At 35.1% G+C, this 27,203-nt stretch overlaps 1 protein-coding gene across 4 annotated transcripts in view; it reads right to left on the bottom strand.

Moving 5' to 3' along the window:
- ZZZ3 (zinc finger ZZ-type containing 3) overlaps window positions 1-27,203 on the bottom strand; it is a 54,634-nt gene that overhangs the window by 6,770 nt on the left and 20,661 nt on the right. For 2 of the 4 annotated variants that reach the window (XM_042819085.1, XM_042819086.1), the window contains exons 2-10: window positions 24,649-24,805; window positions 21,549-23,107; window positions 8,491-8,629; window positions 6,949-7,096; window positions 6,748-6,866; window positions 6,377-6,448; window positions 6,080-6,181; window positions 5,145-5,240; window positions 555-707 (exon numbers count right to left, since the gene is read on the bottom strand). In XM_042819085.1, coding sequence (XP_042675019.1) covers window positions 555-707; window positions 5,145-5,240; window positions 6,080-6,181; window positions 6,377-6,448; window positions 6,748-6,866; window positions 6,949-7,096; window positions 8,491-8,629; window positions 21,549-23,056 — 2,337 coding nt within the window. In that variant the 5' untranslated portion in view covers window positions 23,057-23,107; window positions 24,649-24,805. Of the gene's footprint in view, window positions 1-554; window positions 708-5,144; window positions 5,241-6,079; window positions 6,182-6,376; window positions 6,449-6,747; window positions 6,867-6,948; window positions 7,097-8,490; window positions 8,630-21,548; window positions 23,108-24,648; window positions 24,806-27,203 lie in introns of those variants that run through there. The other 2 variants (XM_042819087.1, XM_042819088.1) reach the window with 2 other exon arrangements.

Raw genomic sequence — 27,203 nt, 5'->3', positions numbered from 1 at the left:
TAGACGTGCATTACTGCATATGATAAATTAGGAGACTGGAACACTGTGTGATGCAGTGACACGCTGGGATAGGATATGTACCGGAGCCTGCGGCTTGAGACTCAAGTCTGTTACTTCATGCCTTGAAGCAGATTGAAAAAAATCCATAATTCTGCCAGTGAAAGAAGGCAAAAAGCAACCGCCAACAGAAATTTTACCAGGACTGTATGCAATGCAGCACAGCATTAACTGGAATCGCATCTGTACAGTTTGTGTGATTTTAAGAGTGATCTTATGTCAGATGACTTTTTGAAACTATATAACTAAAATAATTTACAAGCTGTTTCACCACAGAACTCTTTATTACTTCCTTTTCTTCCTTTCTGATTTGGTCTAAATTTCCCGCAATTGTGGACCTTTATTGTAAGTGCTTGCAATTCAAAATAGCTGATGAATCTGACTATAATACTTATGTGATATTCATTTTATGACAGATGCTTAATTCTCATATTATTCATTTGAAAAGTTTAGATGACAGTAAAGAATATATTCTCTGACTGATTTAAATGACATACCGATACTTCCTCTTCTGCTGCAATATCCATATGGCTGTGAAAACTGGATCTGTCATCATCCTCATCCATATAAACTGGAGGCTCGTGCGATGTCATAAAAGTTGAAGGTTTGAAAAGATGTTTATTTAAAGGGTGCTGCCGTCTACTCGATGACTACAGTGGAAAAATGGTACATTTTAAAAGACATCACCTGGTTACCATTTAAACAATCCTTATCCAATACAACCTTGTCAAGAAGTCCTTCCTGCACTGAACAACACTGCATCATCTTTCCCATTATGATTACTTATATCTCTGTATCACAGCTTTGTATAGTCTCATACTGTGGAGTTTTTTTCCCCAATAGGAAGTGAAAGAGACTCCCCAATAGGAAGTGAAACACTGCTCTAGTAAAAACCTATCAAGAAAGTGCTCACATCATAAAAACCCAACCATCTAAACAAATGAGATAACAGAAAAACAGAAAATAAAACTGCCACGATTTTGAAGACTTAGAACTGAAGTGCAAAGATATTAATGACTTCCAAATCTCAATGGACGCTGCTAGTGTGGGACTAAGCAACTAAATGCTTTGCACACAACCCCACGCTTGACACATCATCAAATTCTTAGATATTCCAAGAACCCAGTTAATACAAGTCTAGACTAATTTTGTTCAGATTTCTTTTTTGGTCTAGGGAGAGAAAAAGCTATTGCTAAAAGCAGCTCGTTCCACCACAAAAGACACTTCTACAAGTTAGGAATAAATGCTCTCCAAAGGTTCTTTTTCATTGCCACTGACTGGAAAAGGAACCCAAGAAATGTCAGAAGAGATAAATTACTCCATTAGCGTGCATCTGAAACCTTTCAACTGTAATGCTGTCTGAAGGTGTAGAATGCACAGCTATTTGAAAGTAGATTACTTAAAGGCACTTAGCCCTTATTACATATTCCCCATGGAGGAATATTTAATACCAAACAGAAGAATATTTAATGAATGAAACTGACTCAACTTTTTACTTAGCTCCTTTCCAGACTACCTTTTAAGCATCTTGATATATTCCATAGCTCAAAAAAAAAAAAAAAAAGCGTGAATCAAAAACTCTAAGCATGAAAAGCATTTCTTTGTGTTTTGTCATTATAGAAGAGAGGACCGTCTTGCTCTTTGTCTAGGTTCTGTCATATAGATAAAGCATAATAAATATTTAACATAATTGTTACTTCATCTTTTATCAAGAACTTGTATCCCAGAGGTTCCTAAAACCAGTTACAAAGCCATTTATTTGAAGAGGAATTCAACATGTAACATTATTTTAAAATTGTGTATAGTTTAAAAAGGCAAAGCAATTATATTGGATGAAATGTAGCTATGCAGACAAAAATACAAAAGGAACTGAGTCTAGCCCAATTAACTTGTAAGGAAAGACATGAAGTAATACTGGTTGGAAACTGGTACCTCATTTATGCAGGAGAATTACAATGCACAGAATAAAAGTGAACACTTTGTTTTAAGACTGATGTTGAATCACTTGTGCTGATTTTTTCCACCTGCCTTAAGATCACTGGCTTCCTATGCTTTGCTTCCTTTCTAGCTTCCTTTAAGATACGCGCTAGAACAATTCCACCTGTAAAGTTAGGCTGTATCTCAGTCTGAGCTGACACAGTGATTTAAATATTCTATTAATATAAGGAAAACAGATCTGTATACATAGAATCACAGAATCATTAAGGATGGAAAAGACCTCTAAAATAATCATGTCAAACCATCATCTACCACCAATACTGTCCATTAAACTGTGGCCCTCAGTGCCACATCCCCACGGATCTGGAACACCTCCAGGTTTGGTGACCCCAACACTTCCCTGGGCAGCTGTGCCAGTGCATCTCTGCTTTTACAGGGAAAATATTTTTTGTAATGCACAAGCAATATTAGATCTGAAATGTAAGAAAGAAAAATGTATGTCTACACTTACACACTTGCATTATCTCACACGTGGTTATGGCCTACAATTTAACCAAGGATTTGAATTCTTTTTTTTTAACATCATTCTGCTTTTTAACATGATTCTACAATACTACCTACAAGCAGACAGTTAAAAAAAGTCATTTTTCCTTTGGGAAGTGTATCTTCAGGATTAAGCTTAAAAGAAAGTGAAATAATGACGGAGTATTACAAGCATTACATTAAAAAAATAAGTCATAACTGAATAAAGGAGTGCTAAATCAGTGGTTATGCATTATTTTCACTAGTGGCTGGCAGAAAAACTGGAGTATCCTGCATAACTTCATGTACCATTTATGTGAAGAGACATTACGTCATATGAGTTCAACAAGATGTTCAAGAATGAAATAAGACTCTCACCTCCCCAGTAACCATTTCAAAAAAGCAGACTAGGTGATCTCTATGGAGAAACCTCCTTGTGTGAAGAGCCTCTTCCGACACCAGTATTTACATTAAACATAACAAAGCCTTTTAGTCCCTCAGAAATGCATACTTTAAGAACCAGCATCCAATACTTACACATCTATTACAGGCAGTAAAGCAGATACTGCCGTTTATAGCATATGTATATACTCAGAATCAAAATAAACATGAGCACAGCACAAGCACAATCCAGGCTTTCAATACCCCCTTGCACTTCCTTTCTGCCATGATATCTTATTCTCTACTGGGAATAACTACAGTCTGATACAATCTGTATTGTAAGTAGACAGCTATGTTAGTAGACTGAGAAATCAAATCCCCCACATACATTGTTTGTTACATTTTTTCATCTGTTGTGTAATTATATTTTCTTTTTAACGTGGGTTTCAAATAGAAAATGGAGAAGCTACCTTGCTCCAAATCAAGGCACAGTTACCTTATTCTTACAATTCAGCCATAAGAATAAAGGTATTACTCACATTGCAAAAAGAGATGTAAGTGCTAGAGTTGTTCTACATATAAGCTTAAGAAAAAATCTAAGTTGGCAGCACTGCTATTGTAGTTTGCAAATGTTAAGAATTTTATAAAATACGGTTTCTGTATTTACTGTGCTGTGTATGTAAGCAGAACAGCATAAAGAACTTCACTGATTGCTGTTCAAATTAGTGAAAAATACAGTTAAGAGTCACATGTGTACTGATTAAGTGCTCCTATTATTTAGCAAACACAGTGATCTGCTGCCCTGCAGCACTTCTCATGTTCAGTAATAAGTCTTCCCAAATAAAATTAAGAGGAAAGAAAACAAGGGGTGGGACTAAGGTTATTTAAAATAGCAAGGTGATAAATAGAAAATAAAAGACTGTTTTCAGAAGGAAATTTTCACCCTCTTGAAATCAGCCCCCAGTACAGTAAACTGTACAAGTAATGCACAAGTAATACATGAATCTCACTACAGTATTTAAGGTATCAGTGTTTGCAGCTGGATTTCTTTTTTTTTTTGTTCTCCTATCAGAATGCAATTTTCCAAGAGATGAAGCAGCAGAATCATGCCTCTGTTTATAGAGTAGAATGGTAGGTTAAACTCCTGGTGAAAGTAAAATGGCATTACGTTGTTAGATGGCACACTGGAAAATTTCTGATAAAAGCACTCCTTCTTTGCAACAATTTCAGAGAAAACTAGGAGATAAATGTTGCACACACCCATTTTAAAGCACTATAGATACACAGTGGCAGTTCTTCCTATCAGGCTTGTCAGACAGCAACTTCAGGTCCCAAACTTTCAAGGAATTAAGTTTGTAAATGTTTGCTTTTCAGAAGCAATGTGGAGCTTACTCTATTCATTATCAGGAAACATCAATGCAAAAAAAAGAACACGTTACTCCACAAACTGCCATTGTGACAGGTTTTAAACAACCTCTTTAAATATAATGGTAACAGCAACAAAAACAAGTATATACAGAGACCGCTCTCTTCAAACATCTAGAGTTCTCTTTAGTACCCAAGGGAAGAACTACAAGACTTACATCAAAAGATATAACTGGTCAGTGCAAAAAATCTAGGGTCTTTTCTTTTGCAAATTAAGAAGATTTCTCAGGATTGTATTTTCTCACTCTTTCCAAAACCAGGAAAACCACTACATTTTAATGATAATTTCTATTAACTTCCTATTTTAATGGACACACACCACAAATCACAATAAAACACAGCAATTCAGAATTAAGTCTATGCCTGTGCTAGTTTCGTATGCTGTTATATTTAATTTTCTGTGGTTTTGATAATTAAAAGATGACTACAGAATATGATGTATTTGGCTCCTCATCTTCTGCCAGTATAGTTCTCATTATCCCTTTCTAGATTAATTTCAGTAAACTTACAAATGAGGAAAAAATACACCCAAGATCAATCAATCCTTTGGCCCCGTTAGCTCTGTCTGCAATCTAAACGCAGTGTTCTATTTTCTGATACTTCATCTCCCCAAGGTTATTCAATTAACAGGTGTTGATGTAAAATTAGAATAACACCCAATTCACTCTATATTGCTAATGTTAAAATAACAGATCAAGAAATACATTGGTGGAGCTTGCGAGTAAGAAAGTTGTAATCAAGACTAATCAAATCCATTGAAATAATTAAGTTTCAATTTGCATGCAAATGTAACAATAAAAACGGAATTTCTGCTGTCTCACCTTTTTTGAGTATAAATATAAATTTGGAGTTCTTCCTGGAACTGGAATACCAGCTTTAGTCAGTTTAATAAAATATTTTTGCACTCTACTGGCGACCTAAAAAATACCAACATGCAACAACTGAACGTCAAATGAAATATGACAGGCTTGCACATCAAATTTTTGCCAGTACCAATTACACTGGCTCACAATATAAAGACTCCAAACTTTCACTTCCAACACTGCAACAACTACTCTGTTATATATTCTGTAATGCTACATTTGTCATATTTCCAGATGCTTTGAAGCTTTCATAGTAAAAAATCATCTTGTTCAAACATACACAAGGAAACCAAACAAAAGCAGTGATAAAGAATTTAAGCAACTTCTTACCTGCTGAAATTAAACTTTTTCTGTGTTAACAGTAAACAGTAACACATAAATTATATACTGGTACCATATAGAAAATTCTTCCACGTTTTATTTATGAAATGAGCTTCATACATTTTAATTTGCCACTATGGAAAAACATTTGTATAAATACAGATATCACTAGAAATGAAGTAATGTTTTATACTGAAATACTTAATATTCCTTAATGTGAAAACACACTAGCTAAACAGAAGAAATTAAAATACTATAAAAACAAGACATCAGCTTTTTTCTCGTGGCCAATCTGGAGAAATTATGCCGTTTTACTGAAAAAGCTCCTAAAAGTCAGACACAGAAACACTCAGTGTCTCCACTTCTGGCTTCCTTTGTGGATGTGGACACCAATATAGAACCAATTCTGTGATATACAAGTATTAAAATGTGTGCCAATTATCAAGATGAGAAATAAATTATTCAAGAGATGAGAATAAATCCAGATACAAATTCTTATCACGCTTTCTAAAAAGCAATAAAAAAATGTTATCAATGAGAGGAACTCCTCCGCAAAGCGTCCTACTTGTTACCTGCTTAGCTGTTCTATTTCCCAGTTCATCAGCTATCTTCTGCCACCTTCGGGACTCTACTTCCTCTGGTGGATACTTCAGAAGCAACTGCTCGAGTTTTTTCTAAATCAAACAAAAACCAAGAGTTAAAAAAAACACAACCTATTTTAATATAGGCATGAGTTGTCAAAGTACAAGTATCTATATATATGCGACTTTAGCTTCTAATTACTAATTAAATATTATTACACAATTTGTTTTTATTATTATCATGTTTGTTATCACTGCTACAAAATAAATAGAAAGGTTTCCCGTTACCTGTTCCTCTACAGTCCACAGTTGGTTAAAAGTTTCAGGTTTGGTCTCATCGCAGAGTCGCCCTCTTATCATCTGTTCAAACAGAGGACATAAAATGGAAAAGGAGTTTAGAAAACATACGGCTAGGATACTCTGATCCTCTTCCTACCTAAGTAAAACGAAATATAGACCAAAAACAGAAATACAGACCAAATAAATGCAGGGAAATTTGAAGTAAGTTTTGCCTAAATAATTAAAAAAAAAAGTAAACAGATTTCAATACATGCATGAGCCTCATGACCAATTTTAGCATTTGATGTGGAAGTTTAAAATATTCACACAGTAGTTTAAAAAGTTACTATTTTATAAAAATTTCCTTTTGTGAGAACTACCTGTGGACGACTGCTTGTAGAACCTTCTGGACCATCACTTAAAGGCAAGACAGAATATGAAATTGACTCTCCATCTTTCTTGGGATCCAAAGGACTTTTTGGTCTTGCAGGTATACCTACTGGAGGGAACAAAGGAAAGGGTTAATTAAATCTCCATACTCATCTCTTGCTTTTTGTAACATACATTTTTTCTCCTTTTACCTTTGTCAAAAATCAGCTTTGCTCTTCTACTGTTACGTTTTCGGTTTTTGAATTCTCTCTCAAAGTTTCCAAGGCTAGTGGTGTATTGGTCCCAGGCAATCTCAGGGAGTTGAACAACTCTCTGAGGATATGGAAGACCCATATCAACCTGAAAAAAGAAAGTAAACATTGAAAAGCAATATTTAAATTAGTTGAATATCCAAACAAATAGCTACAAATCCTAAAAAGTAACGAAAACCTGATGCTGCCTTTTAGCTAACAGCAAAATTGAAAATCAATATTTTTGAAGTGCCATGCAGCACACAGTTTGTTTGTTTTTAAGGAGAAGGTATCTTTCAAGAGTAATACACAACAGTGCATATAAAATATGCAGCGGCACGGACAATGATGGCTTATTAAGGTAAGACTTGAAAATGTGTGTTTCACAGTTGAAATAAGGAGTTCCTGACTTCAATTTCTCATTGCTGTCTGAGTTTTGTTCAGACATACTTTTTGCCTAGGATCTGTACCTTTCTCAAGATTAAGAAAACACAGGAAACCACAGGACTTCAAGTTTTATCATCTGATAAACCTAAACACATCTCATCAAGGAATTCAGTGTATGTTTTACACTGATTTTGCTGTCTTCTACATAGAACACAACCGTTGCAAGGGTCACCAATTTGACGGCCAAGCTTAAGAGTATCTATTTCCTTGGGTTCAGGCACTCATATGCACCAGATGCTTTCAGCTAGCATTACTACTTCCTGCATGATACAACCATTATCATATGTAACCTATTAAGTCTTGCATGCTATAAGTTCATCTCAAAATGTAATGGATAATAACCACTGAAACCAATGGGCTTAGAGAAGACCTCTCTAAATCTACGTCTCTACAAGCATAAGGTGAGGGCATTGTAAGGTACCTATTTCATTTTCCTCTGAAATACAGAATATTGCTGCCAGACAAGAAGGGGAGGCATTTGTCACTGGCAGATGTAGGAGTGAAAAAATACTCAACCTTTAAACCTTTTAACATCTGTTCTTTTTTTCTTTTCACTTGAAAAACAAGATCCTTACTTATCAGAATTCATTCTCCTCTCTCAGACAATGTTTCAGTTATGTTATCCAGCACTCTTCTAGACATATTTTCCAGAGTTCATTTTGGTTTTATGAACTGTATTTCCCACTCTTTAAAAACTACCCTACCAAATTCACTCATAGTACAAGACTTAATTCCTCTAATAAGAAAAGTCCCAAATTCTTGATCTGAAGTTTATGACTTGTAGATTTCAGGTAGTCCTAAAATATTCCTCTTACAATTAGAAATTTTAAAATTACATTTCCATATAAGAAAAAAAGGAAATATATCTAATTGAATATTTGAGCGCTTTCTCTTACAGATTTGATAAGCAAACAACGGGCCATTTTTTGCTCAGCAGACAAAAGGCTTTAGAGTCCTAATGCAAGTTTATAAAGAATTCCAATTTCTACAGATGATGAATCACTAGTTATTAAAAAAAAAATCTGAGTAAGACTTAAGAAATGCCCATTGAAATACCTTCTTCTGGAGTCTTTCCACAAATCCAATAGGATCTTTCAGTGCTTCTCTCTGGTGTCTGCCTAAACTTTCAAGGTCTTGAACTGCTTGAGTACGTTGAGCCTCGAGTACAGCAATCGTCTGTAACAGTCTCTGATAACTACAGAGACAAAGGAAAACATCTCACTAAATTTGTCTTCAAGAGTGAACCTCCAAATCTAAATACTAGCCATGATTATCTCCTAGTATCTAACAGAATTCATAGCTTATCCAAAACAGGTGATAGGCATTTTTACTGAATTATATAAATAACTGTATCAAAATTATTTTAAGTAGATGAATTTATATAAACCAGTAAAAAACAGTGTTACTATTACTACTAATACATTGAGTTTTTTTTAAACCTAAATTCTATACTAGCTAAAACAATGCTACCAAGGACACGCTTCTCATATTCTCAACAGTTATGCTCTATATTCTTCACTTAGAAAAAAAAAAAACCCAACAGAATGATACAATTTCACTCACTCCAAAATAAACCACAAATGATTCTACTGCAAAAATTCAACATTGCACTCAACCACCTACAGAATGTATAAGAATGACTCTTAAGAACTCCGCAGCTAAACATTTCAGAGAAGCTTCACTTCAGAGAACAGAATAACCATTTGCAAACGTGACAATAAACCACCGAAAGAAATTTACAAAATAAATACATACAGGAGAGATTTCTCTAATAATACAGAGGTTAATTGAAATGTCAGTGTTCCCTCAAATACACCATGCTTGATCCCCATGCAAATCTGATTTTCTATTTAACAAGTATGCTAAAGATCACTTTAAGACTCACATCTGCACTCAGTAATGGAGGCTGCCCAGACTGTCTTCTGTAAAGCTAACTCAGGGCAGGAAATCACACAGTCTTACAATAAATGAGTAATTCCTTTCATTAGCTTTATAGGTATGGTTGTCCACTTCAGATCACAAACCTGTGACACCTGTGGCCCCTGTTGTTACAAATCACTACATATCAATGCTTTCAGGAAAATGCTTTCTGACATTTAGTATTACAACTACGTTTTAGTTTAATGCAAAATGCAACCCAGTGCGTATTAAAATCAAGTAAGATCTATTTACTACTAAACTATTTCAGTAAAATCTTCTTTCTGTTCCCTTATTGCTAAAGTAAAAAGAATCTTAACGCAATCATTTCCACACATACTATAAAAAGGATCCAGAGGTTTCAGAGAAATGCAAGATTTTCAATCCACTACATTGGTAGTTGGGTAAGTGTGGGGAAGTAAACAGCTTCGAGGCAAAATACAGGCTTCATATCATCAAGCGTATGAGTTTCTGCCCAGACACTGCATCACCTCAGAGAAGGTGATTTTCTTTCCACTTCTGTGTAATAGCTGAAAACACAAACTATAGCCACGAGTTTTTCAGCTTGAAACTAAAGTGCTGAGTTCATTTAAAAACAGCGTGATACAAATCTCCTATGGATTTCTTATTTAAATTAGTCCTCACATATTCAGGTTACATTTAATTGACACCTGAAATGCTCATTAAATAAGTAGCGAGGTTATTCTTGAACATACAAAATGATTTCAGAAATAACTTTTGTGATGGTATACGTCAAGATCGGCCTGAGACAACACTGCAGCTCAAGTTGTTATGGGCACACACAAGTAAACACAAAACCTTCTCTTAAGTTTTTACCAGTAACTTCTGATTACTGCTTATCTTTGTGCTGGGCAACCTCCATCCATCTCAGGTGCCCTGACAGTACTTGTCTGCCCTGTACACTCTAGAGAAGTGAAAGAAAAGCGGCTAATAAAAATATTCAGGGAGATGAAGGACAACAAAAAGCCTTTTCTCCATCATCAAGTAATGCAACTTCTGCTCAACCTTTGGAGTTAACTCCAGTCATAGCAATAGAGACTCAAACATTTGCAGTTGATGTTGTTACAGTGGCTCAAGAAACGAAAGGCAGATATTTAATTTCCTTATTTATTCAAATTGTATTTGATTGCTTTCAAAATTGAATGGAAAAAAATAATCATTATATTCAACACGGTTACATATAAAGAAGGCAAAAGGCAATCAAATACATTTTACAAATGCTGGTTTCAATGAGGATTCACATGGCACGGAAATTATCTTAATGAGGTGGCCTTCACTAATTAAGTCTGAATGGAAGAAGAAATTGCACTTAGGAGAAGTAACAAACAAAACAAGAATACTGAAAGCTAACCACTTCTTAAAGCATTCAGGTGACTTCAGTTATCACTGATGAGAAGTTCAATGGCTCACAAATGATCCCACTGGTCTTCATGGGAATACATAAAATGCTACAACAATGTCAGAATCAATCTGAAGCATTTCACATGATGCTGATCTGCCATAACATAGCACTTTTTTCATAAAATACTTCAGGAGAGAAGAGGGTTTTGAGCAAACAGTTCACAGTACTTTTTAATACTTCTGCTAAAGAAATGTGTTTACTTCAAGTTACTCCAACTTCTATATTTGGTTTTTAATGAGTGGTTATTTTCTGAAGCACTGAAGTAGGACCACAGGTTTATTATGTGAGTATCAGACTTGTTTAAGTGAGGGAAAACGTGCATCTTGGGGTCTTATTTTCCAAAGAAAACACTGAAAATAATTAACATTTTCCACACTGAGGTATGTCATATTTGCTAAGTACTGAAACATTCTTTTAAATTCTAACACAAGTTTTTAACCAACTGTATAACAGTGCACGAGTCCTTTACATTTCAAATCACTACTGTTTTCATATGTTTGTACAGGCTTTTACTTCTGTGATCCCACACAACTGCAGAAGAGCCAAGCATTTCTCCGCAAAAATTTCTCTGTGTGAAATAACACACAGTCAGCATTTTCTTGAAGTCTGTCTGTTCTGGCATAATACTTCTACCATGTTACCAAAAAAAGTGCACACATGCACTTAATTTCCATGACAGTTCCAAACAACAACAAGAAAGCAGCAAACAATTTTACCATACATCTTGCAGGGTTTTCTTTTTTGTAAATAAACACAACAACTCAAACTACTTCCTGAAGTTGTGAGCCACCATCCTCCAAAATCTAAAAAGCCCAGAGAATATAAAGGTATGGGGCAGTGAATGGAGAAAGTTACTGCAACCTGTCTCCCCCACTGCTGCAGAACATCGGCACACACCAGAGAGGTAAACCACACAGCCACCATCTCAGCACTGCCCGGCTGCAACCACGTGATTTTGTACAAAATCTGTGAGGAATTATCATGGAAAATGATCCCACATTCTCTGCTAAAACAAAACAAAGTCATATGATTAAATATCCGTTACCTAAGGAAAAGTGCAGCCAGTCTAACACCTACCCTGATGGAAGTTACACTTTCCTCAGTTGAAATTACTACATTTTTAGGACGTAAGCCTGAAGCACAGTTTACTTTGCAGGAAAATTTTCATCCTACACAATGTACTTCCACAACTCACACATGAAATGACTTAGCAGCAGCCTATACCAGAGGCCGTGTCATTCTGCATGTTTAAATAAACTCATGTCAGAGTTGCACTAACAGTCAGATGCTAGTTTCTGGTCTGAACATTTCTTGAGAGGAAAATATACTCTAAGTCTTAAGTGAATGAGTTCTCTGAGGAACAGACAGCATGAAATGAAGATTTTAACTAATCTGATTCACATCTGCAAACTGAATGAAATCAACGAGTGAAGCTTTTCAGTTAAATCATATTAAAGTAACATGAAGCATCAGTTTTGTCCTGCTAGACAATGTAAGGGGCAGATGTAAAAGAGTGGCAAAGCTTTCTCTGCAAACAAACTCCCTACAAAGTCTGAATCCACAAACATTTAGGAACACTTGAGAAAACTGTGAGCCACATATGGATATTGTCTCATCCATAAAAAGGAAGTTCTATTTCAAGTATCTTTGTCCAAAGTAAATGTACACATTAACTCAGTATGCTACAGTGCACTATCAGCTGAGTTGTCATCATGAAATACTGAAACAGAATTTTAAGGCATTTTCTCATCTTTAAGGTGGAGACAAGATGTATTACATCCATTCTCCCCTAATGAAAATAAATGGAACTTATAGAATGAAATCCCCTCAATCCCAAGTTCTAGTCTCTATTTCCTAACATGAACTACTTCATCTTTTTCAACATTTGATGACTATATGACACTCTCAGTGATACAATAAATATTCTCACATTTGCTTATCTTTATAAGCAGATATAACTTTGATCACCCCCGTTTCACAGCATTCAGACAGACTACCTTACAGACATAGAGGTGAGCACTCATCGCTTACCACTTGTTTTCAGTACAATCAGTTGTGGATTTTAGACACTTCAGATGCTATCTCAAAGTTACCTCCTTACTGTTTAAATATATTTATCACTATTATCACTGTTAGACTATTACTGCAAACATATGCAGTATTTGAAACTTGTATTTTCAAGAACAATCAGTTACCTATCATTCATTGGGAGGCTTTGAGTAAGTCTTTGTTTTAGTGCCATCTACTGGCACTCCAACAAAATGGATATTAAAATGCTCTACTCAGTCACTTCAGATTTAGGAAAAGTATCAGCAGCTCAGAAAAAAATCCTTATCAGGCGCTAAACTAAGAAAGGATTGGCATATTAATCAGGTTGCACTGGAGGACTGAAAACTAATGCAGAAAAAGTGTACTCCAGTATTAGTCTAAAGTTGTGGAAAATATATTTAGAATTTCCATTTTAACTCAAGGCAGCTTCCTGGAGAAATTTTCTAGTCAAATAGAATCTTCTCTTTAAAAAATAAAAAATGGTGGGTTTTTGTTGCTGTTTAAAGTTTAGATCAGAATCATCAGACAAAGCACCCAGCTTTTAAGCTTCATCTGAAATCTTTGCCAGTACCATGATATAGAAATTTGAATGTACTTTTTCCTCACAAATTACTCTAATGTCCAGCAGAGATTTTTGAAAATCCATTACTACAGTGGGGAAGAGTGCTGAGATTCCCAAGTGAGTGCAAGACTTGTAGAACACACCTGACAGCAACATGGAAGCAAAAGAGACCGATGAAAAGTGGCCCTTTTCTGACAGCCCTTCAGAAACAGAAAAGCACATAATCAATATGGGCATACATCAACTCCTGTCAGGACAAAAGCACCTTTACCTAAAGAAAGCAGCATGTGTTAGGTTTTTCCTTACTAATACTATGATACTATGACTAAGATAATTGACTTACAGCCAAACTTTGCAATCCATAATTAATTTTTTCTTCTTCTACAACTTGATTTCTTTATATGTACAATAATTCATTGTACTTTCTATATCCATAAATAATGTTTCTATTTCAAGGCATTTAAAAGACTTCTGAGATAAATAATAATCAACCCATATCTCCATTTTATGTAAAAAACAACAACAAAGCCTACACACACAAGGCCAGTTCTCCATATTCACCCTGCTGATAACAATAAAAATTGCAATTTCTGAACTCCAGGATGAAGTTGTAATAAGCACTCAATTAAAACAATATACAGTCAAGAAGTACAATAAAATAATTCTTCTCAAAGGAAGAACTTAAAAACAAAACAAAAACAAATACACAACAAAACAACAACCATCACTAAACCAAAAAACTCTTCTGCAGCCTTTTACCTGGATGCTAAAGGAACACCATTCCACCCTTATTTCAAAGGCAGCCCAAGGAAAGAGTTACATGCTCCTTCTAACTTCCTGGCTTTCTATTTTTAAGCATTTGATCAATATTTTGTTGGTTCTGAACCTCTGATGTCCCTTTCTTTCTTAAGTCTTTATGTTTGGCTCAGAAACAGAACATCCACACCCATGCATTTCTGTAGGCCTTGCTCTTGCCAAGAGCTGTCCACCACACTCAGTAGTGCTTACTATTAGCCATACCAAATCATCCTTAGCAAATAACTGCATTTCCAGCTAGTTTTCAAAGTTTCTAGTAGCACTTATATCTCTGTGCCTCTGAATGAATGTGTAACTTATTTCAATTTTGTCAACATGAAAAGGTTAAAACATCAACCATTAGCCCTCCCCAAATTAACACATTAATACAGCCTGCTGCTGATGTTCCTTTCATTTAAAAGTATTTGTGAGACAGTCATGAGTGGGGAAGATGCTGTAGGTCTGTCATTCCTCTATTTTTGATGCTTGAAGTGGTATGCAGAAACTGCAGAAGAACTCTTTTTTTCACAAGAGGCATGAAAGGGAATACCAACAGCACACTTTCAACTATTACTTCTTCCTTCTCATCTGTAATGAAAACAGTTCTAATTCCTTCACTGAAAGAAAATGCCACTTTGATTTCTTCATTATCTCCCCTTGGATATTCTTCTCTTAAAAGATAATGGGAAAGCAGCCAAGGGGCTTTCTTAGAGAGACAGAATATGAGTACCCCATCTTGTTACCACAAGACTCAACCAGCTGAACAGAAACCCCATCTCATAAAAAAAGAAAATAAAATCTGAGAAAGCTGGCAGTACTGATTACTGAACTCATTCAACTCATTCTGTGTTACCCTATGCAGGTTCTCACTAAAAAGAAAATGACAAAGAAAACCCCCATTTAGATGCATGTTCTTGCTGTAGGAACAGAATGTACACTTTTGGGTAAAAGAGAAAAGAGAAGAATGGAATAAAACATACTTTTTATTAACATCCACCATGAAAATAAAACCATGGACAAACACAGCTTGCGCTTGTCTTAAAACTTTTGAATGTCATCACATATACTTTTGCTTTTGTGACAAGTGTCACTCATGTATAACCAAAAACACAACCAGAACAGCAGTTGTGCTGAATTTATAAATTAATATCTCTTTTTTTTTTTTTAACTTTTTTTTTAAATCAGGACCTGATTGCTATGAAGATCCTTCAGGAATTTTAAGTGCTTTTTATGACCAGGTGGAAAAAAACTTCTACCATTGTTCTGTATTAAGATAGTAAGTTGGTGGGTGTTTTGTTCGTAATTTGTACATTTTTTTCCTCCGTGATTTCTGAACCATGGTGATCAAGGAAGCTCGAAAAATAAGTGAGTTCCTGAATGTTCTCTATCTGCAGTTTGGAAGTGGGAGAGATCACAATTACCATCTCCACTAAGGGTAAGGCAAGCAAAGCAGACATACTACTCTGCACCACAGAGCTTGTGCTCTCTTCCAGGTCAGGAAGTGACAACTTGGAAGAGTGTAGAAAGAAAAAAGGAGAAAAATCAGGCAAATCAGAATGGAAGAGAATTCAAGGAGCAAAGGACACAGTATTCCACAGGACACATTACTGAAATGAGGATTGTTCTGTGGTTGATACTGCTGTTCACTAGGACAGTACTGTGGCGGACAGCAAGATAAATATATTCAGAGACAGAAAAATGAATTTGACATTTCATAGTTCCCAGAATAAACCTATTACTAGTGAGGAAAAAAAGCAGATACAGCACAGCCCAAGGCATTCCCTCTCACAAACTAAGAGCTCTATTATTTAGTGTTTATTGAATAGTTTATGTAATTATAAAACATGTTCTATGATTATGAAAATACTCTTACTAAAGCTTGCTTTGATCCTGCAATAGTTTATGTCATTTACCTTTTTTTTTTTTTTTTTGTAAGTATAGAGTAAGTACATTATAAAAAAATAATAATGCCAGCAGTAAAAATTACAAAAAAATATATCAAAATCCTAACTATCTTACACTGGTGTAAAATGTAATCAGCACTTAATTAATAGATCTGGTGGTATGCCCATTACAGTAGCACAACATGATTTAGTAACGCAATTATCCACACTACCACTCTGCAATTGATCAGAACTCCTATTACGAGTTTCTAAGTGATTTCTCTTATTTTTCTGCTTTGCAGATAAACTAGCTGCAGCATTCAAGAGATACATTCAATGAGATTTTTACTTAAAGCCAATATTTTGGTACTTACTGAGAACATGGATCTATATTAAAGAACAGAACCTGCTCCGTGAAAAAAATCTATGCTTAAATTTTGCATTAGTATGTGATGTAAGAAAAAGATATCACTTTATGCCATGTTACCACTCCACGGCGCAGATTAAGCAAGAATCAAAACACATTCCGATCCAAAGCGTACGGCACATATGCCTTTAAAATAAAAAACATAGCTGCTAACTTCTATTATTCTCCAACGCTAAAATTTATACTTCACCAGTGCTGAAAAATACCTTCCTATTAAGAAATCAGCAGAGGTTACATATTTACAAAATAACTGCTTTCTTCTAATATTCTCCACCTCAGTAAGGAAAAAATCAGCCACTGAAAAGTAACTTGATTTTCTATTTGCACCAATTTGTTGTATTCCTGAAGATATTGAAAATCTACCAACCAGTCTCCTCACAATAAAACTGCATGCATGCTGCAGAGAAAAATGAGATAAAGGTGTCCTGAAAAATAATAGAGAAGGATAATTCAGTCTACAGTACTGGCTACTCATAGCTACAAACCCTCACTACAAAGGAATGTTACACAATCTTATCCGTACATTGAGATTAATCCATACTATGTGATAAATTTGATCTATTCTCTGACATACCTGAACATATCTGAAAATACAGAGATAAATACTGTTGTAATATTCTTGAATAATATGTAAACATAAAGATAGATATGGTGCTGTTATCATAAAACATAATCAATGAAAATAGTCTGATTTTTAATACTCATCCAGTCAAGGAAAAAAAAAAGTGGTACATGGATATTAGTGAAAAATGCTGCTGAAGAATTACATTAGAGTTGCACTTCAAGAAGAACTGGTAATACCAAATGAACAACTACCATACCAAGATGCACCAGACTGCATTCTAGCAAGTGCAATGAGATGAAATTCTACAGAGAACTTCTAAAATCTGATTTATTAGGTTGAAACATTTGTGACCAACTGAATAAAATACAGAATTTGTAACATAGGAAAAGATGCCAGAGATGCTTTTTTTGTTTGTCACATGCATGTAATATTGGAAGTTAAACACATTCAAATAAATCAACAACGTTTCTACGAGTGATCAGTTAAATATCAGATCTTACTGGAATATCCAACATATTCCTCTGTCTTTCCAGGTTTCTGCAACAACAAAATCCACAGTAAGAATTCACAAAATGGGGTTTTAAGAGATGTATTAAACTAATTCATTCTAATCCATCTGACTTCAGATTAAATGCTGGTACAACTATTGCAATTTTAAATATTACAAAGTAATAAAAACAAAGATATGAGAATATTTATTTACCAAACAAGCACAACATACTGGCTCTTGCATCTTAATGCTTGCAGGCAAGTATTCATGCACAATTCATGAATTGTGCCTGCATCTATAGGCCTAATCCCCTCCCTGTAAAGCTAACCACCAAATTACATGATCTTAGAAATAAATACACTGCACAATGCCTTACATGTACACGGAAACTCAATTCCTCAATCATATTTTCACCAAAAGTGTTCAGTAGATCCACAGAAAAGTGTTGAGCAGAATTTTTTCCCCCTCATACAACCCTAATGCTTGCCAATCAATACAAACCTCCAAAAACAGTAAGTAGAGAGGAAAAAGAAAAAAAAAGAACATTAAATGAAACACAAATACAGGACAAAGGGGAAAACAGACTGAGAAGTTAATGCAAAGACAGAAAATTAAAGTAAGCTTTTGCACTGTAAGGGAGAATTAAAATGTAAAAAAAAGAAAAGATATTATATGCTATCGATAAAAGACACGTGCAAAACACAAAGCACAACATAAAATTCAGCAATGCAAAATTAAACAAAAATCTCTGGTTCTATGGAAATATCTCCAGAGAAAACACAAACCCTTCTGAGCTAGGAAATACAAGCACAGTTCTCAAATATTCACCAAACCATGCTTTTTTCCTGAAACAACAATTTTTCTGATTACAACAATACACAAGAATTCAAACTGGGAATGTAATAACAGGAAAATTAACATTAACAGTACTTTACAATTATGCAAGCCTTTAGATCAGCCTGTCAGTGTTGATGCAAACATCCAACACTGCAATAAATGTTTTGTTTAGAGATCCTGAATCCTTCTTTGCAGGATGGATACATCCTATTGGAGGGTTGTGGAGCACCCACCACTCTGACCTCTCAGAATAATATTCCACACTTTGCTTTCTGTGGTTATTTTTCCTAATGCACCATCAGTTGTCTAAAAATATTCATGTATGCATGTTGCTTAAAGATGAGAACACTGAAAGAACAATAGATACAAGAGTATCACAACATACTTGTTTTCCACACAACAAGCCATATCACTAGTTGTTGGAGGTTTTGCTATACTGATGTTTTATCAATGTTGGAACAGCTCCTTGGAGAGTGAAAATTCAGCTGAATGAACATATATGTAATCAAGCTATGTAATAAAATTAGAAATAATTTAAATCTACAGAGATAAATTGATTCTTCAGTATGGAGGAACAGAGCCTTTTTTTCCCCTGTATGAAGGATGTGAAGAACAATATTACTGTCTTGCAAAATCTACCTCCTGATCCCAGTCAAAATGTTAACCTCTCTCCAAATTTGCTTTCAAAAGTGAACAGAAACATAAGCCAGAGGAAATATCATCCATAAAGACAAGTTTAATCAGAAACTAACAAGACAGAAAAACAAAACGGTATGCCATTTGTACATCTAATAAGCCTAAGACCAGCACACACTTTGCTAAGCTAAAAATATCGAAGTCAAAATGAATATAGCCTTTATCTGATAGCACAGGAACACTGGAAGTTCTCTTGCACCTCACTAATCTAGGAAAACACTTCTGCTATCACTTTTTAATTTAATGTTTTCAAAAATAAGCATCAAGTGAGACTGAACAGGAATAATCCAACACATCACTGAACAGCCATAATACAAAAATTAAGAGTAGCCTGTAGTGAACACTTATTTCTAGATCCGGAAATGAATGCATAGCACTGTATTTTATTAATTCTTGAACTATGAAGTTCCAGATAAAAGATAATTTATTTTCATAACGCATTCAAAAATGCCAAATATAGACCTCAGATCTTTCATATGATCCTATTATCAAGAGAAACCATTAGAATACTAGACTTATTTTCTTACAAATATAACCTCTACCCTACATTAAAAAAAGAACGAAACAACACGTTTCCATCCAAAATCTTCCAGCATTAGTAACATTTTTTTAAAGGAAAAAAAAAGATCCAGTTAAGTAACACTACCTTCAAAAGCACGCTTCCCTTGTCAAAAGTAAAAACTACAGATTTTTGATCTAGAAGAGACTTCTATGTTTCACTTTTTTCACTAAAAATCAATCAGATATAAGATAAAAACCACAGCACTTTCTTTAGAAAATAGGCATTTGGACAGCAAGTTAGGAGCAGGGCCAAGTTGCAGGCAATCTATATAAACTTCCAACTTCAAAAGGCCCCGACCAGCTCTCACAAACTATTTGCCTGTCTGAACAAAAAGTAGCAGAACTTTCAGAGCAACCTTCAATATTCAAGACTTGACAAAAGAGCACGTTCCTGCACGTTCCTGAATTTTTTCAAGAACTCCTTAATACCTGTTTTATTTAATAATAACAACCCTTCCCTCCCTTTCTTTCTTTTTTTCCTCTTTACAGCATTTACATTTAGTTACAGGTTTTCATTTAAGGAACTCCTGAGTCTTGAATGTGGTTATTTTGGAAGAAGTTAAAATTGAGGCTACATGTAAAAATCTGACCTACTCTTCATCATTCTTTTCCTACTATACACCAAAGAGGTGGATACTATATGACTATAACTCGATAAGTTTTACTATCATACCTAGCAAAGTCATTCTATACACAGATACAAAAATTTCAAAGACAACAGTCCATCTTTCTCATTTGCAATTTAGACAAAGCTGACATTTTCTGTATCTAACAGGAAAAGTATCCATATACTTCGGACTGATGCTTGAAGCTGTACATCTTTCACAGTTATTTTAACATCTCAGTGTGACTCAGTCATGCTCTAATTATGGTCTAATCCCCAGTTTTCTCTGATTAAAATAATGCATTTGTATCCAACACTGAGCAAAATTTCACCATGAATACAATGCAACTACTATCCTCCCCAAACAGACAAATTTCTGCTGGACTGAACTATCATCTTTGCTTAGCATTTCTTATTCATTACAATTGTGCTATTTACATAAATTAAAGCAGTGTCTTTAGCTCTTAATATGGAGCAAACTGAAGTTCACCTGCATTTGGCCTTTCAGTACTCACAACAGAAAGAGAAGCAAACATTGCAACTACAAAAGACGCAGAACTCAGTAGAGCAGTACAAAGACTGTTCAATAAAATCTGGACCAATTTACTATTTGAAGACAATTTTTTTCTATGTAGACTTTCTTCACTGAGAGAAGTATACTTCTGTTTTAAGAATCACTGTCACAGATATCATATATTTACAATTACCACAATTCTACTTACAGATACCTAAGTAAATGTAAAAACAAGTCAGTGCTCTTTTCTAAAAATTAGAATGTACACATTTGCATTTAAATGCAAAACAATGCAGGTGTAACTTACTCCAGAGGAAGTTCTCAAACTGCTACAGTTAGTAAATTCATCTTTCTTAATATGATAATGGTCTTTCCCATGAGCAAGAAAACAAGGTATCTAACCTTAAATTCTACGTACAATAGAATGACAAATCTTCAAACTGTCTGTGCTCTGTCACAGGCATTGATACGTAACTGAGCTCTTTAATTAGAGAGTTATTAATCCTTTGGCTTTGCTTCCAGCTAGTTTTCTAGAGAAAAAACAAATGTGTTTCCAAAAACAATTTTTGTCCAAAGAACTCACATCATGAGAGATGTATAAACCACATTGCTGTACCATACTGCATATTAAATAGTTTAATTTTGTTTGAAGTAGAAGCAAGAAAGAAAAATGAGTACTGAAGAACACAAAAATTATAAAGCAGTTAAGTTTTTCTGAAAGTACTTTAAATACTTATTATGTATTTTTATAAGACAAAAGCAGAATTCATGGTTACCATAGTTACACATACTCTTTGTTGTGTTTCAATGCCACATGATCTGACTCAAAGTAATACACATCAGGCTCTTCCTCCTCATCCTCTGCAGTGTGGTTGTTGGCACTCTCTTTGGCAGATGGTACACATCCAGCAACAAGCCTAGCCTCTGAAAATGGCTTTCTTAGTCCGTCACTCCCATTATCTGTATTACAATTTCTCTCTTTTTCATTCTGTTTAATCTCTTCAGAATTTTTGGGAGATCCATTGATATTATTAATACCTACAGGTACATTCTTTTCTGTGGGACTAAGATTATTTTCCTCAACTTGTCCATTTTCTCTACAAGGAGAGTTATTTTTAGTAGGGCTACTTCTGACAGGAGCAGCCCTTCGTGGTGAAGTTCTCAATGTGTATCTGTGTTCTTGAAGTTCTGAAATAGATGTCATCTGAGCTGAAACACAGTCCAGCAATGAAGAATGTGGTTCAGGTTCACCTGAGATTGATGTACTGTCATGATGAGTATTCGGGTTGTTGGTGGTGTTTTCAGCACACTGTTCCTTAGAGGCACTGCTATCTCCTACTACGTCTACTTCCTCCTCAGAATCCCTCAACAAAGTTGACTGGATTTCAGAAAAGGACCCAGTAGCTGGCTCATCTGCCTGATTAGCATGCTCCTCAGGCAAACAGTCACTTATTATTTTGTGGTCCTCTAACTTTACCTGTTCTTGAGAGTTTGTGCAAGGCACATAATGGTCTACAACACCGTCCTCCTTGCTGCTATTAAGCAACAATGAAGAATGGGCAAATGAGTTTCCATTTTCTGCTACTGTTTTGTCCTTGGGTATACAGGAGCCAGCACTGTTTTGCTTAGAGTTCCCATCAAACTGACAGTCATCACAGCTTAGAGAATTTGAGTCTCTCTCACCAACTCCATTGACAGTCTGATAGCCTGTGATTTCTTCAACTATTGCAGAATTATTAAATCCCTCTGCACAGATATTCACCTTTTTAACTTCCCTTTTGTCACAGTCATCCAATATAAGACATCGACAAGCTCTCTTAGTCCCAGGAGAGACTGCATCATTGTCCGACACTAAGCTTTTACGCTCCAAAGATTCCTTTTCTGTTTTAGTAGGCAAGTCTTCTTCTGAACTGTTGGGTACCTCTGAACGTAGACAGCGTTTAATTCTTTTCAAAACTGGTGATACAGGTTCTCCTTGTCTTTTCTCACAATTTTCCACAGTTTGTTTATCAACATTGTCTTTTTCTGAAGTAGAGAGTCCTCTCTTTCTAGGGCTCACCCATGATTCCCGAGCACTCTGTTGTTTCAAATCAGTAGTTCTTCCACCATTACTTCCCTTCTGAGTTTGCACAGAATCTGGCCTCTTCTTTGGTGACCTTGACCGTACTTGGGGATGGGGTGAAACCTCCTCCGGATGAGCAATACTACGATTTCTTAATGTTCGACCACAAAAGTTTTCATCCAAGCCATTTAAACCCACTGTTGATCTTGTAACACGAGTAGATCGAGAAGCAGCCATACTATGGCAAGTCCCTAAAGTATGTTCATCCTGATCCACTCATTGGGAAACCTTAAAAAAAAAAAAATCCACAATGAAAAAAATTATAACATCCATAGAACATCCAAGAACATCCGTAGAAAAAGCAATTCTGAAGAACATATTATCACACCTATCTAGTGTCAAAATAAACATGTCTGTGCTATGTATTAATACCTCTTCTGTGCCAAGAAATTAAACCTGTAAAAAAATAGTTATTTTTAATGTCGGAATCAGAATCATAAAATCATTCACTGGTTGGCAGGGACTTTGAGAAGCAACCTGCTGCTCAAATAACATTCAAATGAGGCTACATAAGACTACATCCAGATGGGCCTTGAAAACCGTTACGTACAGATATTCCACAGCTTTTCTTGGTAACCTGTTCCAGTGTTTGACCTCACAAAGAAAATATTTTTTCTCACATACAGGTCAGGCCTCCTCTGTTTCAATTTATGATCACTGTCTCCAGTTTTTGCACATTTACATCAATGAAAAGCCTGGCTATACTGTCAGTATTTTCCTCCTCTGAGGTACTAGAATGCTATCTACCAAGTTCTCTCCATTTTTAAACTTTCCATGCAATTGGTTGGATGAATCATTACCAACATTGAAGTAAATTCAGACTCAGTGCTAAACTAAAAACAACCAGTTTGAGAGTGGATGTATTTGAGCCTTCAGGGTGAAAAGCGGGAGTTCTCAATTTGCCCAAACTCAAAATAACATTTTTCATAAGCATCAGTTTAGTCTTGTACCTCTTCTGTTCATTTCATCTTTAAAAAGTCAACATATCAAACAGCACTTTACCACAAATGTCATAATATACATGATCATCAGTAGATTCACATTTGTGCATAATTGTATTGCTTCCCTCTTCCATATAGCCAAATTCCTGATTTCAGAGACCCGCTCAGTTGTCATATGATGTGAAAACTTAAAATTTTAAGTACAGAACCAAACCTTTTATATGTTTATTTTAGGAAGGCTTAAATGACAAATGGAAGAAAACTGTTTCATGAAGTTATTTTCATTTCAGAAATGACTTATGTCTCATGAAGAGACATAAGTGAAAGTATAAATTCTCAAAATTCTACTACTTGGTGTCACGTAGTCTTAGAGCAGAAAAGAGAGAATAGGACAAGAAGGATACACCTCTTAAGCAATTAAGTTTGACACTTTAATTAACAACGTTGTCTGCTTGGTGTTCCTACTGTGTCTACAGTGGTGATTTCGTACTTATACTTCATATGCATGAACTGGTGCTTGTATACTCCCTTTTAACATACAAGCTCATTGCTTTCCAGAGTGCATTCTCATTTGTGGACAAACACAAATGTGAAAGACAAGATCATTTAGATACTCCACCTACACTGCTCTACCAATATACTCAAGGATTAGTAACTGATGTTCAAAATGGACACCATTATAGTATAATAAATAAAAAAGCCAATGTACATTTTGGCAAGTACTTATTGTCAAACTTATATATTATTTCTAATTTCTGACAAGACAAAAATATCGTCTTGCTGTTACTTTCTAAAAATCTATTACTTACAAGAAAATAAAAATCTTACCATTGCAAAATTAGAAGAAATATAAACTTCTGATGTTTCACAGAGTAGACTCTCACTGTACCACCTCAGTAATATCACACACCATTGCTGACATCCATGATGTTATGCAAATGCCTTTTTACTAGTTTACGCCATCACATTAGCAAGATTTTGAGAACTGTTGAGAAAAGGACAAAGGACATCAATAAAACATGTAAATTACTTCATTAAAATTAAGAAAAAGACGCCACAGTATTTAATAGGAGCTCTTTTTTAAGAAGCAATTACCAGCTTTAAGAGTGCCCCACATACAGAACAGTATGTTATAAAGTAATTAAGAATGCTAATGTGAAATGCTAATTGAAATTTCAAATGTAAAATATCTTTCTTGGATTAAGTGATTCAGTATAGCTCACCGAAGACGTGCAACAAAATGAATTCACAACAGAGCCCCACATGAACGCGTTAGAGCCTCAAAACATACTTCAAGAGACACAAGAAAGCAAGTAGTAAAAAACATAGTTAACTGTAATGAATTCTGAAATACATAGTCAAATATAACTAGACACAGAGTGAAAAATAATTATTTCTGCTATTTAACTTTTATCTGCTGAGCAGAAAATCAAAATCTACAATGACTTCAAATCCCAGAATTACCCTTAATAGGCACGCTACAAGTGAACAATTTCCCAGAGTTCACACTATTTTACTCACAAGGAAAATACCACCATTTACTACCTTCTTAATAGCAGAAGTGAACCAATTCTGATAGTGAAAGACAGAAATAAATCTAATGATCCGAAAAATTCTTGGCACTTCGGGTTTTCTCAGATTTGGGCACCAGTGCCGATGCCCAACAACTACAATGAGTAAAAATACTTGGAATCACATCTAAGAAAATCCAGTACTATGGAGATGCGCTAGCTCACTGTTGAACAGAGGTTACTGAATTTTTCTTCATTTTTTTTGACTTCATAAAAGTAAACTTCTTTTCATACAAAGCAGAAACTTCATAGTGCAAACCACAAGCTGACAAGCTGCTCCACGTTTTTCTTTCTACACCATTATTACATTTGGATTACAGATGTACAAAGCCTTGTGAAATGGACTTTTTATTTTGAGCCTAATTATGATTTCTATTGGTCAGAGTAGAAAATGAATTCCCTATGAAGTTGGCAATTCAAAACATAAATTCAAAGGAAGTGCAGAAGAGAATCTGTTTGTATATACAAATAAAAATGAGTATCTATTTGTATTTACAGAATTGTTTCTAGTTACAGCAAAATTAAATACTGAAAGATACTTCATTAAAGATACAGTGATGTTATGGAAGTATCACCAATTCTTCTATCTAGATAATGAAATCAAATGAGATTTCAAATATTCAGTTGAACTTCTGAATTTAACGAACAGTAGGGAACTGTCAAAACAAAAGACAAATACAGAATGGAGAAGCAAGAAGGCAAAGAAAAATATTTAAAAACACAATAGGCAAATTACTGAAAGGAACGAACAAAAAGGAACAGTTGCCATCTAACCATAGCAGGAACACATCCAGAACAGATGAACCCCATCAGGAGCTCCACTACACACAACTGCAGACTTTTTTTTTTTTGCCTCCTTCATCAAGTTTCTTCTATTTTTTATATTGTTTGATATTTTCGGTTACTTAAGTCAATATACAAGTTCTTTATAGATCCCTTTAAGTGACTGGAAAGACACCCAACTACAAAAACACAGACAGTTTTTGGCAGCCTTACAGAAAACAAACATCATATCCCAACAAAAATCCCATAGCTCACTAAGTTTGGTAAAATACAAAATACAGGAAAAGCATGAGACAACATACAACTGTTGAGTCAAACAGAAGAAGGCCTAATCTCAAAAAACGTAATTGCCAGACCATAGATTTGTGTATTTTGTTTCAGGAATGGCTGAACAAGCAACACCAGGCTTTCCACAGATTTGCATATTTCATATCCCTTCCAATTTACTTTCCTCACTGCAGGAAGGAAAGCATCCCTGCTGTGCCTTGTTGCCTTGGGGAGGAAAAGAGGACTTTTCAAACAGCAAAAAGAACACAAATATCACATGAGGAGAAACCATGGGGAACAAAAAAGTTTTTACTCAGTTGGGATTTTTTATTTCTTTTTGAATCTGCTGGGGGGGGGGGGGGGGGCAGGAAGTAAAATTTTAAACAGGCAAGGCACACTGAAATGGCTGCACCTCAATTGCTGCTTAAAAACCAGAAAACAAAAAAATGACTTGAAGATAAATTATTTATATTTCATAAACACAGTAACTTCTTTTTCACCTTGAACAGCTATCTATTCCATGACTAAAAGTCCAATGCAATCATAATTTAATGTTTTGGACACCACTCTTGGAAAAATGTGTGGAAAGGGAAACTTAATATAATTTTAGGTTCAAACTTTTCTTCAGAGAGTGAAATCAATTTTTAATGAAGGGAATATCACAATGAAGACTCAAACTCTAAAGACAGAATCAGCTAAGAAACAGCACAGTCTGGTATGTGCAGTCTACTAGAATGAAGGAGTGAGAAGTCACAGATGAAT

The sequence above is a fragment of the Centrocercus urophasianus genome, unplaced genomic scaffold (genome assembly GCF_019232065.1).
Source record: "Centrocercus urophasianus isolate 14NV4802_14NV808 unplaced genomic scaffold, USGS_Curo_1.0 seq_18, whole genome shotgun sequence".
Lineage (NCBI taxonomy): Eukaryota > Metazoa > Chordata > Aves > Galliformes > Phasianidae > Centrocercus > Centrocercus urophasianus.
Note: the sequence above shows the minus strand (reverse complement) of the source record. Positions and strands in the feature narration are given on the sequence as shown.